General features: G+C 46.4%; 11 protein-coding genes across 11 annotated transcripts; 8 read left to right on the top strand and 3 right to left on the bottom strand.

The window, feature by feature from the left end:
• Positions 1-184: 184 nt before the first annotated feature.
• On the top strand, positions 185-1423 carry HSP42 (heat shock protein HSP42; the record flags this gene model as incomplete). The annotated part of the gene is made up of 1 exon (XM_022609185.1): positions 185-1423. The coding sequence occupies one exon, from the start codon at positions 185-187 to the stop codon at positions 1421-1423; it is 1239 nt and encodes a 412-aa protein (XP_022462403.1).
• Positions 1424-1834: 411 nt separating this feature from the next.
• SUP35 (translation termination factor GTPase eRF3) lies at positions 1835-3904 on the top strand (the record flags this gene model as incomplete). Its single annotated transcript, XM_022609174.1, has 1 exon — positions 1835-3904. The coding sequence occupies one exon, from the start codon at positions 1835-1837 to the stop codon at positions 3902-3904; it is 2070 nt and encodes a 689-aa protein (XP_022462402.1).
• A 122-nt stretch (positions 3905-4026) lies between these two features.
• ARG82 (inositol polyphosphate multikinase) lies at positions 4027-5064 on the bottom strand (the record flags this gene model as incomplete). The annotated part of the gene is made up of 1 exon (XM_022609163.1): positions 4027-5064. The coding sequence occupies one exon, from the start codon at positions 5062-5064 to the stop codon at positions 4027-4029; it is 1038 nt and encodes a 345-aa protein (XP_022462401.1).
• Positions 5065-5775: 711 nt separating this feature from the next.
• HMO1 (Hmo1p) lies at positions 5776-6804 on the top strand (the record flags this gene model as incomplete). The annotated part of the gene is made up of 2 exons (XM_022609152.1): positions 5776-5820; positions 6088-6804. 2 exons carry the CDS (start codon positions 5776-5778, stop codon positions 6802-6804), a joined length of 762 nt encoding a protein of 253 aa, XP_022462400.1.
• A 294-nt stretch (positions 6805-7098) lies between these two features.
• On the bottom strand, positions 7099-8064 carry RSM24 (mitochondrial 37S ribosomal protein mS35; the record flags this gene model as incomplete). Its single annotated transcript, XM_022609141.1, has 1 exon — positions 7099-8064. One exon carries the CDS (start codon positions 8062-8064, stop codon positions 7099-7101), a length of 966 nt encoding a protein of 321 aa, XP_022462399.1.
• Positions 8065-8617: 553 nt separating this feature from the next.
• NGG1 (histone acetyltransferase NGG1) lies at positions 8618-11263 on the top strand (the record flags this gene model as incomplete). The annotated part of the gene is made up of 1 exon (XM_022609130.1): positions 8618-11263. One exon carries the CDS (start codon positions 8618-8620, stop codon positions 11261-11263), a length of 2646 nt encoding a protein of 881 aa, XP_022462398.1.
• A 358-nt stretch (positions 11264-11621) lies between these two features.
• Positions 11622-12266, top strand: UBC1 (E2 ubiquitin-conjugating protein UBC1; the record flags this gene model as incomplete). The annotated part of the gene is made up of 1 exon (XM_022609119.1): positions 11622-12266. One exon carries the CDS (start codon positions 11622-11624, stop codon positions 12264-12266), a length of 645 nt encoding a protein of 214 aa, XP_022462397.1.
• A 414-nt stretch (positions 12267-12680) lies between these two features.
• On the top strand, positions 12681-13214 carry SDH4 (succinate dehydrogenase membrane anchor subunit SDH4; the record flags this gene model as incomplete). The annotated part of the gene is made up of 1 exon (XM_022609107.1): positions 12681-13214. One exon carries the CDS (start codon positions 12681-12683, stop codon positions 13212-13214), a length of 534 nt encoding a protein of 177 aa, XP_022462396.1.
• A 66-nt stretch (positions 13215-13280) lies between these two features.
• CSN9 (Csn9p) lies at positions 13281-13808 on the bottom strand (the record flags this gene model as incomplete). The annotated part of the gene is made up of 1 exon (XM_022609096.1): positions 13281-13808. The coding sequence occupies one exon, from the start codon at positions 13806-13808 to the stop codon at positions 13281-13283; it is 528 nt and encodes a 175-aa protein (XP_022462395.1).
• A 211-nt stretch (positions 13809-14019) lies between these two features.
• NVJ3 (Nvj3p) lies at positions 14020-15387 on the top strand (the record flags this gene model as incomplete). Its single annotated transcript, XM_022609085.1, has 1 exon — positions 14020-15387. One exon carries the CDS (start codon positions 14020-14022, stop codon positions 15385-15387), a length of 1368 nt encoding a protein of 455 aa, XP_022462394.1.
• A 435-nt stretch (positions 15388-15822) lies between these two features.
• On the top strand, positions 15823-20292 carry SCC2 (cohesin-loading factor complex subunit SCC2; the record flags this gene model as incomplete). The annotated part of the gene is made up of 1 exon (XM_022609074.1): positions 15823-20292. One exon carries the CDS (start codon positions 15823-15825, stop codon positions 20290-20292), a length of 4470 nt encoding a protein of 1489 aa, XP_022462393.1.
• Between the last annotated feature and the right edge of the window lie 78 nt (positions 20293-20370).

The raw sequence follows: 20370 nt of genomic DNA, 5'->3' as shown, positions 1-20370 counted from the left end.
CCCTCTTTTCAATTTCAAGAAGTATAAATAAAAGATGATTGAACATATTCTTACCATTTCTCTTGTATCTCTCTCTTTTGCCTCTTGATTGTATTCTTCGATTTGTTAATCTGCAGTAGCTGTTACATAAGCCCTCCCCTAATTACGTACACAGAGTCCTGTTAAACAAGTCACTTTAACAAATATGAGTTTCTACCAACCTTCACTATCCCTTTACGACGTGCTAAATGCACTATCTGATCAATCACGTCAGAGAGACCCTCAACAGAGGGTGCAACAGGGCCGCACACAGGCTCATCCTCACCGTCACGCGCACCCACGTGTGGTCCATGGGTACGGTCCACATACTCACGGTCATGTAAGGGGGAGACCCCAATTTGGTGGACCCCCATCGCAGTTCGGCCCTGCTGGGTACTTTTACAGAATGCCAGGTCAGGGGTACTACTACAACCCGGAGTACGGCTACTACGAAGATGACGATGATGCTAGTGATGCCGGAGTAACGAACGTTGCTGGGATTGGTGGTGTTCAGGATGATGAGCAGGATCAAGATATGAGAGAGAGTGAACGGCCATCGTACTACCATTTGCCCCGTCAAGCGGAAAGGAGAGGTTACGAACCGGCTGGTTCTGACTTCTTGGCTGATCTTTTGAATGCGTTTGCCGGTGCAGCTCCAGCGACTACCGGTGAGGAAGAATCCTCTGGGGAACAACCTGCTGAGGAAGCTGCAGAGGAAGAGACTGAAAGGAGTGGTGCGGAAGCGACTGAAGGGAGTGGTGCGGAAGCGACTGACAAGCAAGGTGAAACGCAAGGTGACAAAGTTGCCTCTGAGGAGGAAGGGCCATTCAAAAAAGGCACAGGTGGAGAGTACGAGATAAAGAAACCAATCAAAGAGGCGGTGAGACCAAACCTGCCAAAGATTGGCAGGAAGAACTCCGGTTTTGCACACTTGCAAGCGCCCTCTCCTAGACCTGATCCACTTCAGATCTCCAAGCCAGAAACGAGACTGGACCTTCCCTTCAGTCCCGAGATTAATGTTTACGACCTGGATGACAAGTACGTTGTGGTACTAGCTCTACCGGGTGCCAACTCCAAATCTTTCAAGATCGACTACCACCCATCTTCGCACGAACTGTTAATCAAGGGGAACATCATCGACAGGCTCGGAATTGAGGAGAAATTCTTGACGATCACGGAAATTAAGTATGGTGCATTTGAAAGGACCGTGAAGTTCCCAGTGCTGCCACGCATCAAGGACGAAGAGATCAAAGCGACTTACTCCAATGGTTTGCTGCAGATCAAGGTGCCAAAGATTGCTGATCCTCAGGACAAGCCACAACCAAAGAAAAGAATCACCATTGAGGACGTCCCAGACGAGGAGTTGGAGTTCGAAAAGAACCCAAACCCTGTACAGCCCATATAACTCCTAAAAAAGAGGAAGCTTTATCAATCAGATTGAAGAAAGCATGTCCGGACTTCGCCCCAAAAAAGACAACCAACAATATGTATATGAATGTGTGTAGATTATAAATTATTATTCCAATCCTCACCTAATAATACAACAGCAATAACAATGAAAGGTATACGGCCATATGTGTATCCCCAACTAGTTGATACCATCGCTGGTTGCCGCTACGTGAAGCTTTAGCAACGTGGTGTTACCCGGCGTTTCTGGAACTGAACTAAAAAATTTTCCACCTCTTTTGTTTCTTTTTTCATGATTAAATTTTTTCATTGCAGAAGCATCGAAATAAATTTGTAGGTGATGGATACTCAATTGCGAGGTTAAGAGTTAACTGAAGAGCGGAAAAACCACCAACCCATACCACCAACTATGTCTGATCAGAACCAAGGTAACTCTAACAATTACCAGAACTACTATCAGAACTATAACCCTCAACAGCAGGGGTTCCAGCCTCAGCAAGGGTTTCAACCCCAGCAGGGCTTCCAACAGTACCAACAACCTCAGCAGCAGTCTCAACAGAACTACCAACAGTACCAACAGTACCAACAGTACCAACAGTACCAGCAGCCACAACAGAGTTTCCAAGGGTACAACCAGCAGCAAGGGTATCAACAGTACAACCAACAGCAGGGGTACCAAGGTTACAATCTACAGCAGAATGCCAACCAAGGTGGTTACAACCAGCGTGGCGGTTACAAGGGTAACTACAACAACAACTCTATTAACCAAGGTGGGTACCAGCAGTACCAGAAGCCTCAGCAGGGTCAAGGTATGTCTCTAGACGACTTCAAGAAGCAGCAAACGCAGCAAGCGGCGCCTAAACCTAAGAAAACTTTGAAGTTGGTGTCCAGTTCCGGGATTAAACTGGCCAATGCTACAAAGCCAGCTGAGGTGAAGGATGTGCCTGCCGAGAAGACAGAAACCAAGGGTTCGGAAGCTGCTACCGAAAAAACCAAGGAAAGCACTCCTGCCGCTGAATTGCCAAACGTTGATGGCCTGAAGATTTCTGAGTCCAAGAAGGAAGCGTTGCCAAGCCCTGCCCCAGAAAGCTCTAAACCTAAATCTAATGCTGACGCTGCAGGATCTGACTCCTTGGTGAAGGAGCAAGAGGAAGACGTCGATGAGGAGGTCATCAGGGATATGTTTGGTGGGAAGGACCACGTTTCTTTGATCTTCATGGGTCACGTCGATGCAGGTAAGTCTACTATGGGTGGTAACCTGCTGTACTTGACTGGTTCTGTCGATAAGAGAACCATCGAGAAGTACGAGAGAGAAGCCAAGGATGCAGGTAGACAAGGTTGGTATCTGTCGTGGGTCATGGACACAAACAAGGAGGAGAGAAACGATGGTAAGACCATTGAGGTTGGTAAGGCTTACTTTGAGACTGAAAAGAGACGTTACACTATCCTGGACGCACCAGGTCACAAAATGTACGTCTCTGAAATGATTGGTGGTGCCTCTCAAGCTGACGTCGGTGTCTTGGTCATCTCTGCGAGAAAGGGTGAGTACGAAACCGGTTTTGAAAAGGGTGGTCAAACGAGAGAGCATGCTTTGCTGGCCAAGACTCAGGGTGTGAACAAGATGATCGTTGTCATTAATAAGATGGATGACCCAACAGTGGGCTGGTCCGAAGAGCGTTACAACCAGTGTGTCGGCAACTTGACCAACTTCTTGAAGGCCGTCGGCTATAACGTCAAGGAGGACGTCATATTCATGCCTGTTTCCGGGTACAGTGGGGCGAATCTGAAGGATCGCGTTGATCCAAAGGAATGTCCATGGTACAGTGGACCATCTCTGTTGGAGTACTTGGACAACATGAACCACATGGACCGTCGTGTAAACGCTCCATTCATGCTTCCAGTTGCTGCAAAGATGAAAGACCTGGGTACTATTGTCGAGGGTAAGATCGAATCTGGGCACATAAAGAAGGGTCAATCTACACTGCTGATGCCAAACAAGATTCACGTTGAAATTCAAAACATCTATAACGAAACAGAGAATGAAGTGGACATGGCCATTTGTGGTGAACAGGTCAAGTTGAAGATCAAGGGCGTTGAGGAGGAAGATGTCACCCCTGGGTTTGTGTTGACCTCGCCAAAGAACCCGATCAAGAGTGCCACAAAGTTTGTTGCCCAGATTGCCATTGTCGAGCTAAAGTCGATCATGTCTGCTGGTTTCTCTTGTGTCATGCATGTCCACACTGCCATCGAAGAAGTTACCGTGACCCAATTGCTACATAAACTGGAGAAGGGTACCAACCGTAAGTCGAGGAAACCTCCTGCCTTTGCCAAGAAGGGTATGAAGATCATTGCTGTTTTGGAGACGGAGGCCCCAGTGTGTGTTGAGACTTACCAGGACTACCCTCAACTTGGGAGATTCACTCTAAGAGACCAAGGTACCACTATTGCCATTGGTAAGATCATCAAGGTGGCGAACTAATCTATTCATTGTTGTCATTCCTTCTAATCTTTTTTACCATTAAAAACTCTATAAAATAGTAAATACACATGTATAATACTCAATATCACAGCTATTTGCGCCAGATCGCCGGTACCAAGTTGTCATTTGGCAATGTCGGTGAATATCTCCAAAAGACTCTCCACGCCCTCTACGACGTTTTCGTCGTATCCGGCTCCCGGAGTCACTCTTGAGTGGGCAAAGTCTATTAGAGACATCGAGCTCAGCGGCACAGCAGTTTTCTGTGGCGTGCTCCCTGTTGAGTCGGGGTGGGTCTCGACTTCCTCATCGCTGCTATCTTCTTGCATAAAACTTTCATTGAGAATGGTATCCGCATCCTGTTCCTCATCCCACCTTGCCACGTCACCCTCGTAGACGAAGAGGAGGCTGCTGGAGATCATCCTCACATTTTCATCCAACAAGGTGTTGAAGAACAATTGCAGTCTTTTCAGAAACATAACTTTCAATTGCCTCCTCCTTTCTACGGAGAGCGAGTCATGAGCAAAGAACATGTCAATGGCATCTTTAACGTCCTCCTTAGTGCGCGACCTCCCGAGCAATTTGTTCACAAATATGTATTCATCATCGGAAGCCCCAGCTTCGAAGTGCTCATCCTTGAGAACATCATTACATCTAGAGTTTCTTTGAATTTTCATACCACATATCCTAAAGCCTAAAGAACCTGAGGTTGTAGTTTTTGAAACTTCTTGCATCCTCAGTTTTTTGGCATCAGATGCATCGCTGTCATAGAGAACCTTCCCTAACTTAATATCCAAAACATTGGGTTTGTTAAACCCAGCCAGCAAGTTCTGTAAGACCAGATACTTTTGGGATGGGACATCACCTGCCGGAGTGACCTTAGTATCCAAATGAACGCTAGACCCATCCGTAATTACCGTGACTTTCTCATCTGAGGACAAGTTCTTCCCCTCATTTAACACGCCAAGAAACACGGGCATCCATGACTCCAATGGAATATCCCCCTGATCCTGTCGTTCTGAGTGTTCCACCCCATTCTGCACCGACTGGTAGAAGGCAAATTCCCGTTGATTTAAAGGTTTGAATATAAGCGTGCCATCGGTGTCCGTTAGAGTACCATCGTGACCAGCAGCTTTATGTTCCAGTTCTTGATATTGTTCCATTTGGAAACATGCCCACGTCCTATAAGATGTTCCCCTTGGATGTGGTCGAAATGGTCCAAGTCAAGAACGTTCCCAATCTGTCTTTCAGTCTCTTTCCTAGATCTTCCACATACAAATAGAATAGAAGCGTTACGTTCAAAAATAAAGAAGAACAAAAAAAAGAGAACAAGAATGGATGAAGGACACAACTGTTTATGTTTCCTCTACATAAAAGGTATTGCCTGCATCCAAACCACTACAGATACATGCAGGAGATGCACGTTCTCAAGACAACCCTGTCACCTCATCACTACGGTCCGGCCTCCTTTGAGCAGATCGTAATCCCACAAAATGACACAAAATCGGGTCCAAAACTGAACAGAAAACAGCGAGTCGGACACAAAAAAACGGCACCTGCACCCGTGCACCACACACAACGTACCAGAGGACAGGGGTTACCCTCGGGCACCCACTTCCCACTGACCAATCGCAGCGGAGAACCCACCCAGCGCTTATTTTTTCACGGCATCCCGAGCGTAACGGGCTCGCTGTCTCCCTCTCCCTGGGGGGAACCATGGGAACCCTCTCCGTCCAGTGAACTCGTTTCTCGAACTAGTTCCCCCTCTAGAGGGAAGGGACGCTAGGCCCAAGTTCCTTTGCGTAGTGTCAGGACCTTTCTCTAGCGGGAGGGACCAGATACACATCGCGATAGTTTTGTTGAAAAAGAGTAAGATGACTACAGACGCGAGTGCCAAGTTGAAAGTGGCCAAGGACTCAGTATGTTGTTTTGATGGTTTGCAACCAATGTACAGCAAAGACGGACGGTTTTTTTTGTTGTTTGTTAGTGTCGTTGTGTTGAGCGTTGTTGTTTGCTGAATGGATTTGATGTGATACTAACAAACTAAACTGCTTTTTCCACGAATGCCGTGTTCGATTGCCAATCGGTCATATGGGATGGAGACCAGACCTTCTGTAATGAAGTCGGTGCTCCCCGTGGCCTGAAGGAATTGAAATGGAGTTGGTGATTTGTAATTTTTGAAACAGTTAGTTTCTTCGCTATTTGAACTATCGAAGGCTGCTAACCAGACTGCCTCGTCGATTGTTGATTTCTACAACAACATCGGCGAAGATGAGGAAGAAAAGATCGAGGCCTTCACCACGTTGACCGAGTCCCTACAAATGTTGACAGCTGCTACGGACCAATTCGGTGGGATCACCTCTGACCTGTTGAACCCATTGGACGACGAAAAGGACGCTGGACGTGCGAAGACCCCTATGAAACGGAAGGTCGAGCGTGATCCAAACGCCCCCAAGAAGCCCTTGACTGTTTTCTTCGCGTACTCCGCGTACGTGCGCCAAGAGTTGCGCGATGCGAGACAGAAGGCCGGGTTGGCGCCGCTCTCGTCCACGGAGATTACCCAGGAGATCTCCAAGAAGTGGAAGGAACTGAGCGACGCTGAGAAGGAGAAGTGGAAGCAGGCGTACCACGTCGAGCTGGAACACTACCAGAAGGCGAAGCAAGAGTACCTAGAGAACAAGAAGAACGGGACGCTCCCGGTCTTGGACGGGCCCAGCCACGCGCCGGTCCCAATCCCCTTCGGCTTGCTACACCATGACGAGGAGCCTGAACCCGTAGTCCCTGCGCATTTTGAAGAGAAGAGACATCGCGAGGATGACGGCTCTGTCAGCGGGGAGAAGAAGAAGAAAAAGAAGAAGAATAAGAAGAACAAGGATAAGTCCAACACCAGTGTGTCTATGTAGAGAGGCACGACTTTCAAAAGTTAAAGAAGAACATTGTGTGTGTGTATGTAATCTCGCACGCTTGTCCTTCTTCCTTTTTCTCTTTCTCTTTCGCATTCCTTTGTTATGCCAATTGTTTATTAATGAAGGTTTTGTGAAGTGGTACAGTGCGTATGCTGTGTATGTACTTGTAATACTATAAGACTAGTTTTTGTAATCTAATATTGACTGCGTTTCTCTTGTAATATTTACACTGAAGAGGTGAGAGGCACCAAAAGTGAATATATATATGTGTATAGTATCAGGGTAGTGAGCTCACCGATCCAGCACTTTCCCCAGCATGTTTACTTTCTGTGCCGGTGCGTCCTCTGGTCTATTCCACTCCTTGGGGAACTCGAACCCCTTTGTCGATCTTTTCCGTAAGTTCTTGGCCGTGATGTGTCTCGTGTCTAGGGGCACATCGGCGAAGTCGTCCTCTGAAAGATCCCTCGACTCGTCAAGCAGTCTGTTGAACACGTCGTTCAAATACCGTGCGTTCTGCGCGGACTCTGGGAACTTATCCGAGGACATCTTGAAAGTGTCTGTTTGGAAGTCGTACCGTGTCCTCGCGAGAAGTTGGAACTTGTGAAGCTGCTTGCTGTCGAGCCCAAGATTGCGTGTTTTCACGGAGAGCACTACTTTCCGAGAGTTTGGGTGTTCCTCGCCGAAGTACGATGTGTACCTGTACGATACTACATCTGTGTCCCGTGGTGGTTTGTACTCCTGCCGGTACTGCACAAGCAGAGGTAATTCGAACGCTGCCAGTTTCTTGTAGAAGTTTTCCTCGTGGCGGTTCGCTAACTCGTCCTGTGCCGGTGAGGGCAGTTCGTCAAACTGGAAGGGCCGCAGCCCGTACTTAAGATCGTCTTTAGAGTATCTGACTGACGAAGTGACCGTTTCCGTTTTCTGTTCGTACAGTTTCCTGATCTCTTTGGGGGAGACCCCCGTATACTCTGAGGTGGTCAGCAGCGCATCTAACTCCTCCTTCGTGGGTCTATACGCTAAACCGAGCTTGACCTTCCTTTCCCAGTACAGGTCAATGATACGCGCGGGTGGTAACCCAACCCACCGCTTCGGATCCAAGAAGATATCGTCGCTCACTTGAACCTCCTGGGACACCACCCCAGTGGAAATACACCGCCTTGAGATGTGACCACCCACTGTTTGAAATCTCCGACTGGGTACTGCAGCCCTCCGCGACACAGCTACACGCGTGCAACTTGTCAACCTCCAAAACGACATTCCTACACTCTCTCCCACCTGTCGAATCGTAGTACCAATCCAAATCAGTAAGCGTCAACGTCCTTCATGCTAGTCATCAAAGGGTCGCACCAACAGCGAAACGAGAGACGGATTCCAAATATTTTCCAGGTTCGTACAAAGCGACGAAACACGGAAGAGATTTTTCTTTTTTGTTGATTGTTCCGTTTCGTTGCATTTTAACAGTCAGAGAGTAAGAATTGATAAACTGGGGTCGGCGATCGGTTAGCGGCACGTGGTTTCTGTGTCTGTCTGTGTGTCTGTCTCTGTTGCTCTTCAGTGTTCTGATACAGTTTGCATTGGTTATTCACTGCTCTCTTTTGGCTTCTAGAACGGATCAACTTTAGGAGTCGTTCTTCACTTTTTTTTTCATTGTGAGGTATTGGTTGTTTGGTACCGCTTTGATCCTCGGTAGAATATTTTACAAGGGCGGAACAAAGCAGAAATAATATACTGCCGTGAACGCATACCAGTTTTTTTTTAGGAAGATAAACAGGGAAAGTATATTGTACAGGGTACATATTTTTTTGACAGTATGGCGAGGTTGAGTAGGAGAAATAGGAAGTTGAAGGAAACAACGATTGAACCGGATGAGGAGTACCCCATTGTTGGTTCAGAGACGGTGAGACCGCAGAATACGGCTGATTTGGGGACACCGGGGGATGTTCTCCGGTCGATCCTGAACAATATGAACCTTAGCTTTGAGACGAACATTGGGATGCTCAATGGGGACGCTGTGAGGGAGATCCCTGAACGGAAAACATTGCTTGATTTACAGAAGAAGTTGAACACGTTGAATGTTTTGTTCAATGATATTGTACAAGACGATGAGAGGCTCGTCGATGACATTAGAAAATGGAAAGATCGTGAGGTTGCACCGGTGGAAGAGATAGCACAGCAGGGGAAGACAGATGGCGTTGCCGTATTAGCCGTTGAAGAACCGGAAGTAAAACCTGCGGTTGCACAGGGAGGAAACAAGAAAACTGGAGGAGGAGGAGGAGAAGAACTAGTCGAGGGAGAGGCTGTAGTGGTGGCTGAAATCGAGCACGAGGACGAGAAACTGGATCAAGAGAGTATGAAGGCTGATGGAGTACAGCCACAATCGCAACAGGTTAACGACGAGGACAAGCCACAAGATAACACTTTTAAAGGGGACGTGGACGGGAACGTCGATCACGCTGAAACCGGAAAAGATGAGTCGGTAACGGATACAAACAGTGCTGTGGTTGATGCGGAAGATACAACAAAGACAAAATCGAAAGAGGTTGCTACTGCTGCAGTGGCTGATGCACAGATAGAACCAGAAACAGAACTTCGAAGTGATCCTGTCCCAGAACAGCCGGCAACCCCGACTGGCGAAGCGGTCGCAACTACCGGGGATGACATAAAACAGGATGCAACAGAATTGATTGCTGCCCCCGCAGGAGAAACGCAATTGCCAGCAACCAGCGACGTTGACGTCGAGGCCGAACCTAGTTTCAAAGAGGTCGACAACGAGTCCAATCTTGAATCTCACAAGCAGGATAAGCCTGTGCCAATCGAAGAAGAACATGTTGATGCTGAAGAAGGTGTTGAGGGGACGGACCACTCAAGGGACGCTGGTATCTCAGGCGTGCCTCCCCATAAGAGAGTACTGGAAGATGTACTAAATGGTTCAGATATTGAGCCTATTGTAGGGAATGGGTTACCAGCGACTAAGAAACTGAAAGTGGGGGAGGATACAAAGGACACGGAGAGGGATAAAATGGAGAATGATCCAAACGTCAAGAATCCCAAATCGGAATTTGTCATGTCGCAGACTCTACCGAAGGCCGCACGCGACCTCGGGTTGTATAACGAAGAAGGATTGGAGACGACGGGGGAGGAATACTTGAAGAAAAAGTACAACGTGGCAAGTTACCCAACAAACGACCTGAAACATTTGCTCCCCGGTAAGTTGCCCGATAAAGATTTCTCGTACCCAAAGCCAACAAACCAAATCCAATACAGCACTTTTTTAGGTTTCGTGGACAATTTCTTCAGGGACTTCAACGACGACGACGTGAAGTTTTTGAAGTCCAAGTACATCTTACCGCTGTCTTTGGAAATGAACAAGATGTATGATCCAGAGACGACTCCGTTTATAATCCCCAGATTGGGTCCCCTCTACACGGAAACGTGGCTTCGAGAGGATAACGGCGCACAAGTGGGGAACACATCTCCTGTGCCACAGAACGACCCATCGGCGATACTACCGAAGGGTGACTCCGCAAAGGTCGACGACTCAGTCTTGGAGACAGAAGACGTCTCCTGTGGACCGTTGCTGTCGAGATTGCTTTCCGCGATTTTGACGGACAACGGGGACAAATCTGACTTGAACGATCCCATTAAGGAGGAGGAGAGTTTTGCAGAGCCGCCAAGCAGCGCGTACTCTGTGAGCAACGAGGGCACCCCCTCAGAGGTCAACACGGTCCAGACGTCTCCCAAGAGCGACGGCCCCGCTGCTGCAGTTCTATTTGACGGCAGCGGCGGCACCACTAGCTCTTTAAAGCGGGACGGTAACTGGCACATCAGCAGCATCAACCTTAACTACCCGACGTTCGAGGAGAGGCTGAAGCGTGAGCTGAAATACGTTGGGATATACATGAACCTGCCCAAGGACGAGAACGGTGCACCCGGTGACGACCCAGACTGGCTGCACGGGAGGGAGGACGACGAGGTGAGCGCGGAGCTGAGATCGTTGCAGGGCTCGCTGAGGACGGTGACCCACCGCACCAAAAGAGGAAGAACATCCTGTTGCCTGTGTTTGGAGCGGTACCTCGCGTGGCAAGAGTATATCTCTATCCTGGATGACCTCGACAAGCAAATCGACCAGGCATACATCAAGCGGATCCGGGCACCCAAGAAGAGAAAGAAGCATCAAGCCGGGGCTGGATACGGCGGTGGCGGCGCGAACGGTGGGATCACGGGTTCTGCCTCGCAAGTCGCGCAGCAGAAGGCTGCAAATTCGAGCCTGAAGGCACTCCTGGATAAGAGACAGCGGTGGACCAGCAAGATCGGCCCGATGTTCGACAAGCCGGAGGTCATGAAGCGGATCCCGCGGGAGACCGTCTTCAAGGACATAGATCAAGACGAGGAAGAGGACGAGGGGGACGTCTTTGGTCAGACAAACCAGAACAAGGACGAGGATTTGGGGGAGTGAGGTATTGAGTGTGTATCATGTACTATTTATTCTTCGTTGTAACAATACGTTCTGCATCATCGTGAACCTCTGGTCGTCACCTTAAATTAAATTAAAGGAGGAAAGAACAAGCAGAAAAAAAATATCGAACAATTAAAAAAAAAAAGACAAAGACAGAGAACTGTAGTTTCGGAACGAACACTCGTTACCGGGTCAACGTGGGGATCAAGGTTTAAATCCACGTTTTTTTGAGGGGTATCACTTTAGGATAGAAGTGTAGTAAGAAGCATACACGAAAAGTGTACTCATTACAAGACACTGGGAATTAGATCTCACACACGCACACAAAAGTAGAAATAATAATAATAGAACCACAAAAATGTCGAGGGCGAAGAGAATCATGAAGGAGATGCAGGCGGTGAAGGATGATCCCGAGGCGCACATCACGTTGGAGTTTGTGAACGAGTCAGACATACACCACTTGAAGGGCACATTCCAGGGCCCGCCCGAGACACCATACGATAGGGGCCAGTTTGTAGTGGACATCGAGGTCCCCATGGAGTACCCGTTCAAGCCACCGAAGATGAAGTTCGACACGAAGGTGTACCACCCAAACGTGTCCTCTGTGACTGGGGCGATCTGTCTTGACATCTTGAAGAACGCGTGGTCGCCCGTGATCACTTTGAAGTCTGCACTGATATCGCTGCAGGCGCTACTGCAGTCCCCGGAGCCCAACGACCCGCAGGACGCAGAGGTGGCACAGCACTACTTGAAGGACCGGGAGTCCTTCAACAAGACAGCCGCGCTGTGGACAAAACTGTACGCCTCCTCCGGGGTCGCCGCGAACGGCAGCGTGGAGGAATCCGAACTGTACGGCATCGACGCAGACATCGTGCAAGAGTTCGAGAGCCAAGGGTTTGCCAAGGACAAGATCATCGAGGTGTTGCGCAGACTCGGGATCAAGAAACTAGACCCGAACGACAACAACAGCGTCAACCGTGTCCTCGAGGAGTTGCTGAAGTAAACGACACACCCCCGCGCGTACGTATCACCTATTACTACTACTACACACACACATATATATATATCTGTGTATGTAATCAAAGCGGGAACGTGACTCCTGACTCCTCCATCGCTCGAGAACGGCAGCCCACCCAAAAACTTCTGGCCAATCAGAAACGAGAATCTGCGGCGGGAACTGCGAGAGTTCGGAGTTCGGAACCCTGTGTTTTGCGGAGTGGTGTGTGGGTGTTTGGGGGATTTTTCAGATACCTGCGGAGTGTTTCTGCTTTATATATAGTCGGATGGTTGGATGGTTCAGGGCCCATGCGGTATTGACTGCGGTTGGTGTGTGTGCGTTTGAACAGATCTGGCATATATACAGGTGTATCTGCTGCTTAGCTTCTGTACAACACAAGCAATCAAGTAACGAACGAATATGTTGAGAAGGGGGATCCATACAAGCACCGTGCGTGCGTTCCAGCAGTCTGCTAGGCGGTCGCTGACCATTCCATTCCTGCCCACACTGCCCCAGAAACCTGGTGGTGTCATTGGTTCGCCCAATGACTCGTACGTTGCTCCAAAGACGAACAGAATGGAGGGGTCCGTCCACTGGTGGCTCGAGAAAGGGTTTGCAGTGACGTGTGTGCCCCTCGTTACCGCTGCAATGCTCACGAGTGGGCCGCTCTCGACAGTTGCGGACTCGGTTCTGTCCGTGGGGCTCTTAGGGTACTGCTACATGGAGTTGCACTCGTGTATCACTGACTACGTGTCCGCGAGGGTCTACGGGAAGTTCCACAACTACGCACTGTACTTGCTCGGTGCTGGCTCAGTGTTCTCACTGTTCGGTATATATAAACTGGAGACAGAGAACGACGGGGTGACGGGTTTCGTCAAGAAATGGTGGAGGTCCCAGGAATTGAAGGATACAGCAGTTGGGGCCAAACTGCAAGAGAAGGTCAGTGCGAGGTAACCTGTTCCACAACACTATTATATTTATAGTACGTATTTATTCATCATTCTTTTTTTGACGGGGAGGTTAACTTTGCGATGGGAGGATCTCATTCTCCAATTTCAGCTTCCATTTTTGCAATCCAGTTACAAGTTGCTCTCTCGTGTAATGTGCATTCCGCACTATTCGCAATTCCGCCTCGTTGTCGTATACGTCCCTACAATCAAAGAAGTTCGTCACGGTGACCGTTTCCGAGATCGGGTCCATTTGGAACTCGAGCACGGAACCCAGCTGAATGAAATACGTCTCCATCAGACTTCTGTCACTCATCTGGCACTTCTCGAGGGCAAATGAGTACGGTATCACTCTGTACAACTCCGTCAGTGAGAGCAGTGTTAGCTTCCGCAGTTTGTGCAGCATTCGCTCGGATAACTCTATCGATGCGGGAACATCCTCTACGGTGCCAAACGTGAATATCTCCAGCAGGTCCCTAGCACGAGAACCCCTTGCTCGAGAATCCCCCGCAGCGACGTGGATCCATTCATCCTTGTAGTGCAATTTCTGTGGGTCTTCAAGAATCCTCACCAACCGCTGCTCGTCGATGCTTCCCCACATTGAGTGACTCGTTTGCCCTCTGTACAAGGCTGTCCAAATTTCACTTTTATCTCTTTCAAACGCTTTTTATCAAAAGATATTGGAACTCTTTGAACTCTAGTCGAGGATCCGTGCACTTCGTAGACACACGGGCAATATTCAATGGATTGGGAGGCTTAGGTGTGCTCTTCCCCCTTTGCATTTTGGATCCAGTGTTCACCTCACGAGAGGAATGTCGTCTATCCTTTATAACACAAACTCGAGTCTTATCCAAAAGTTCCAAAGAAATGAGTCCCTGGCTACATCTTCGCAGTCCGTGAGGAGATTGCAGCGGGAGGTTGACCCAGTAAGGCACAATGTTGAGCCATTGGGGGTAGACCAGCCATTCCAAAGCGAATCCCCCAGGGACTCCCCAGAATACCTCGGGGAACTGTGTTGCTCCGTTTACCCACGGTCGTTACATTGTAGAATTGAAGGGCTGGAACTGGGCGGGACTCTTGAGGCACACGCGTTGATAGCTTTGATCTTGAAGAGTTTTGTGTTCAGTTGGTACGGGACCAAGATACCCACCCACAACGACGAATTCCATGTGTTGCTCTTCGACCTATTTGACACATTCACGCAGTTTATTGCAGAAGGGCAGGAGACGGTTCCCTGGGAGCAATTGATATTTGACGATTTCCCGCTGATCCTGTCGCAGCACATTGACACCTTGCGGAGACTGCGGACGTTGTATCCACACTCGGCACAGGAGCATGCAAAGTTGTACAAACAGACCTGCTTTATCGAGGACGGGAGGTACCCTCGCATATTTGTGGAACTTCTGAAGGGCTCCCTAAGGGGCCACAAATCGCAACTCCAGGAATCGTTCCTGGACTCCCTGTGCACAAACGTCATATTTGGGAGAGTGTTCGACAGTATATCTGAGTCCTACTATGTTGTTCGTCTAATGACAAAAGTGTCAGACCTGTTGCTGGCAAAGAAGACGAAGGATACTAGCAAGGTCAGGTATGGCTCTGTCGTGTTTTTATTGAGAATGTACAGATCCGCAAAGGTGCTCGTCAGTTCCATATTGCTTCATGCTAGGGAGAAACGAGCTATATCGACCCCCACCCCGATCCAAGACCGGTATTTTTCCACGTTGCTGCTCGAGGATATCTTGATCTTACCGGTGAAGGCACCACTTCTCTATTTTCTTCTCAAGTGTGTCCACAGGGCAGTCGCGAGAGTACACCTTCTGAAATCATTGGTAAGCTCAGTGGCCTACAAGTACATTCACCGAAGGTTGCTTACACGCCATGTGGTGGCCACTGGAATAAACAAGATCAGGGAACTGCTATTTCCGAACGATAATGAAATGGGCCCCAGAACTGTTATACCGACAGGTGACGAATTTGAAGTGATCAAACAGGTGTGTGCAGATAAGATGTGGAACGTCCTACAGTTGTACCATATTAGCGGGCCATGCGGGATTACCAGGGTGGATGTGACAACATTTGTGGAAATGGTGTGTCAGGAGGACAAAAGTTGTAACAAAATCTTGATCTTCAGGCTGTTAGACTGCACGTTGGCATACATTCTGGACAACCCAACGGACTGACCTACTCTTAATCACCGGGCCCAGTGCATACATAAGAAATACATAGCATTTTTAAACCTATTTTGCATATCCATTCACGACCATTGCGAACACAACCAGTCAAATCCTGTAAAAGAAGCTGACCTGCACACTTCATCTGTAACCGCCATTAAAGAATCTAGTTTTATATATGAAAAAAAATGTAAATACATTTTAGAAATATGCAAACAAAAGCTTTTTTACTCGATGATCAGGAAGAAGTGGCAAACCAAGGGAGGCGTTCAACTGGGGAGTCCGGATCAGTATATACTCAGTACTTGTGACGGTGGGCTCTAGACTTTGACTAAGGGACCGTTTTTATATCCAGTTTTTCCCTGAATCTCAATTGGCACAAGAACTGGAAGAGCGGCCTTTTTTTCAATACCGCAGTACGTTTAGTGATAATCGCTGGCGAATATGTCCAATTACCCAGGTGAACACGATAACATACCCAAGAGGATATTGGACTCTCTACAAGGCCAACCACTCAACCATTTGGTTCCGAAATGCGGATTGACGTCGCTTCTGAGCTCCTCTGTGTCTCTGTCACTGGTCACACCAAATACAAGTTTGGCCTTGGATCCTGAGAACAACTTAAACAAGAGTCCAAAGAAACTGGATGACCATCATTTGAGGAGCTTTTATGCCTCGGATTCGCATGACCTCGATGATCACCTGCAGTTATCTTTTAAGAGACCCAAAAATCTGGGATCGCGGGCGGATAATGATGACTTTGCTGATAAAATACAGGAGAAACTGTCTCCGCTGGCTAAAAGGTGTATAAACATTGCCGACCCATCGGTTAAAAGTTCACATATAATTACAGAACTTAGAGAAACGAGACATCAACGAAAGCGCAAAATGGAGGAAATGTCGAACACCAGTCTAGATTTGAGCAATAGTACCAATGAGACACATAAGGTAACCAAGGTCAGCACTGGAGTGCAAATGAGTCAACTGACACTCGGGAAACAGTATCTAAATGATCTCGATACAATACTGCGAGAGCTTTCTGAGCAAGACCAAGACAACATAGAGCATTGGTATACGGTAGAACAAAGACAAATAGTGTCCGTTACTGAGGCAGTCCTACAAAGGTTACAGATAACGATCAAAAATATTCTGAGCATAGCAGCGATTTGGAAGGAGGTTCCACTATCCCATCTTACGCGTATCCTAGATTTAATGGCTGAAAACATCGTTCTCTCCAAGCAGTACATCGACAATATCTCCGATTTCGAAATGTTGAAAAGAATTGCTCACGCGTCAGTTTTCATTATATTCTCAGTTTTCTTGCTTAATCGAGACTCCAAGGAAATCTACTTAGAACGGTACATCTTGGAGCCATTCACTTTTCTGACAGAGTTTTTTGAAGATATGAAAACTTCAGACCCATCTCCAGAGATGATGAAAACTGATATGCAGCTGCTACATCATTCTATTCAATTATTCCCAGCTTATATTCGTCACCAACCCTATCTGGATGTAAGGCTTTTGACCAAATTGATATACTTATTCACTGATATCATTATGAGTAGTAACATTGACATATCCATGGACCCAACATTGCATCATACATGGGAAAATATAAAGGCTATCAGTTCGGATGTCCTCATTTCTATTTTTGATAAAATTCCAGCACAGCGAATGTTCATCATCGACGAAATGCTAGCTAACATAGACAAATTACCCACAAGAAGATTACAAAAGAAATTACAAAAAGTGAGCAATGACATATATGCAACACACTTTACAACGACCCTGATTTTAATGCTGGAACATATAAATTGCTATTCGGAACTTGCAAAAGTAGGTGATCCCAACAGAACTGTTCTTGGTAGCATAAGGGCAGAACAAATAAAACAAAAGGAAGAGGTACAAAGCTTCCTCGAGCACATCAACAATACTCTTTTTGGCCGCTTCTTAGAGAATACAACCCAGTATCGACATATGCTAGAGAACTACATCCAAGATCTTATTGGTTTAGTTGTATTACCCACATGGCCGTTAAGTGTTGGTCTGTTAACGTCGTTGTGGAAGAAATTGTTTTCAATCTTAAGTCCTCAAAGTGCGAAGCCGGCTGCCGTTGAAGCAATTTGTTTACAGCTGTTAGGATCCATCGGGGCTGTGATCTTTGAGATTAAATCTCAGACAAGACCGAACGAGGATAACAACTTGATAAAATTGTGCAACTACCCTGATTTCATCCCCCAATTTATGGAATCGTTTGAAAGGTGCGTTTCATTTACCATTACTAATATGCCTGTTCAAGAAGTCACAAAATACCTCAGATCAGCTGAGTTCTTTTACTTGTCTGAACTACAGAATGCTATAAGCGATTCGGACGAGAAGGATGACATCATTTCAAGGTCTATGGATAGTTTTTTTGCAAAGATCGACATGACCGGTAGCATAACCCTTGAAAACCTGAAACTACAGGACATAACACAAGATTACTATTCGATTCTCCATTCATCGGAACTAATATCGTTTTACGAGCCGTTTTTAAATCTCGTTCTCTCAGTGTTGCAAAAGAACAAAATCAAGCTTAGATCAACAGCGATAAAGTGTCTCTCGATGTTAGCTTCCAAAAATGAAAGCGTTTTATCCAGTCCGCTTGTGAAATTGACCATTGTTGAACAATTGGGTAACTCTTCTGCCGCATCGGTCAAGGATGCCATATTGGACCTCGTGAGCATCGGTTCCTCCTACATCATGTATTACAAAGAGATTAACGTCAATTATGATGATGACAGCTTATTGGTGAGAAGACATATACTCAAGATAAACGAGATGATATATGATGAAACTGATGACAGGAGCATCAAATCATTTGTGGCCTCCCGGATATTGTTAAAAAATGAGGATGAAGAAGACGCCATTATTGACTCTTCTAGGCAGGCCCTTTCAAAACGGTGGATCTTCGCGCTATCAGATGAAACATCTGTAGGAGCGAAAAAGCAGACAATGGCTAGAAATATTATAAAGATAATGTCTGATGTGATACTAATGGATGGGAAATGCAACGAAGTTTTTCAGTGGTATCTGAATTTTTACCTGCTTAATAAAGACCTTCACATAGATGCTGATTATAAGACCATTACAGAAAATTTGAATTTCCTCACCGATGAACTTGTTCAAATTATCATTGAGGTGCAATCGAATGATTCCTCAAGCAAAAATTTGATGCAAGAAAGGCACCATTACCTTACACTTTTGACAATATTTGCAGACTCAGTCCTTTCTTTTATCTCCAAGGACCACATCTCAGGCCTGTATCCATACATGGTCTCCGATGACAAGTCTGACCTACAGTACTATATCTTGCATGTTTTCAACAAAACGTTACAGAAGGTGTCAAATTTTAAGCCGAACTTTCTCTACGACGTGGAGACCACTTTATTGAGCAGACTTCCAAAGATGAACGCACGTGAACTGGACGAAGCCATACCGTTGGCGTGGTCTGTTGCATCTCAAAAAAAGGATAAGGTCAGGATAGCTAAGGCATGTTCATCGTGTTTGTTGCATTTGAACCCTTACCTAGCCAAAGCAACAAAAGAGTGTGAATCTTTTAAAACAGATAGCAAACTACAGCGGCTGATATATCTTGCTAGTGGTTTTGCAAGATTTTGTAACTTTGACTCAAATATTGATAACTTGACTTTCATTCATGATGGTGAATCACTGCATGAATATGTGGCTAAGTGTTTATTAGTGCTGTCCAGGACCAATATAGCGCACGTTATTCGTAGGATATCAATAAAAAACCTAACAAAGCTGTGTGGTAACCACCCAAAACTGTTCAATTCTAAGCACATCTTAAAATTATTAGATGAAGAATTTGAAGGCTCTCATTTGGATATCAAACTCGTCATATTGGAAAGTTTATATGATTTTTTCATGGTGGAAGAACAAAAATCTGTCCGGCAGACGGGGATCGGCGCCAGTATCTCTTCGAGTAGTAAGCTAAAAAAGAAGATTTTGAAATACAAAAAAAGTGACTCGATCAATGACGGGATCTGTTCCGCCTTAGTTACCAGATTCCTAAACCACATTTTGAACATCTGTAGGCTACCTGACTTCAAAAGTTCTCTCATAGGCATAAGGTTAATGAATTTAATACTAAAATGCAATTACGTCAACCCATCTCATTGCATCCCTACTGTGATCGCATTACTTTCATCACCAGAGCACTATATTAGGAATATTGCAAAAGGTACTTTAGATGAGCTTGCAGAAAAACATGAAACGCTGGTGTTAAACGGCGTCTCGAAGGGGATACAAATGGCTATAGAATACACAAAAGGATTGGACGCTATGACATATTACCGAAACGATTTCTTTTTGCAATCTTTACAAGATGTAATTGCCACGGACAAAAAAAGAAGCGCCAGTTTTTTCCGCTATCTGGACAAAATTATCACGGGTCTTATGACTAACGTTATTGAAGTTGAGTCGAGCTCAAAACAGTTGGTTTCGATCTTGTTCATTTCCAGTAATCTCGTTAATGTGTCTTTCAACTCGCAATACGAGTTTTTCAGGTTGACAAAAACGATTGATTTTACCGCGGAGCAACTTCGCGACTCAATTTTGGATGTGCTAAGAGAAACAGATGAAGCACGATGGTACTTGGACAACCTAAGAAAAGCGATCGTTATACAGCAGGTTATTGAGAAATTGGAATCTTATCTACTCGCCGTCTTTGGTTTTAGAAATGAAAACGTACACTCCAACATGGCGGAGAACGCAGAGCTAAAAGGCAAGGCAATGCCCATGAAAAAAAATATCAAAGCTCAATTCGTTCAAATTATAGCAGAAATAATATCAGCTGCTAATCAGTCATCCATTTTTAATGACTATTTGAAGAGACAGCAATATGTTGATTGAATTTCCGGTGTACTTGCATAGATAGCTATATAACAACGGTTATATCTGAGTCAGAGTACTGGCTCTTCTAGGTGTGAT

This window comes from Huiozyma naganishii, chromosome 1 (genome assembly GCF_000348985.1).
Source record: "Huiozyma naganishii CBS 8797 chromosome 1, complete genome".
NCBI classification, from domain to species: domain Eukaryota; kingdom Fungi; phylum Ascomycota; class Saccharomycetes; order Saccharomycetales; family Saccharomycetaceae; genus Huiozyma; species Huiozyma naganishii.
The sequence above is the reverse complement of the archived record's forward strand: the minus strand, read 5'-3'. Positions and strand labels throughout refer to the sequence as shown.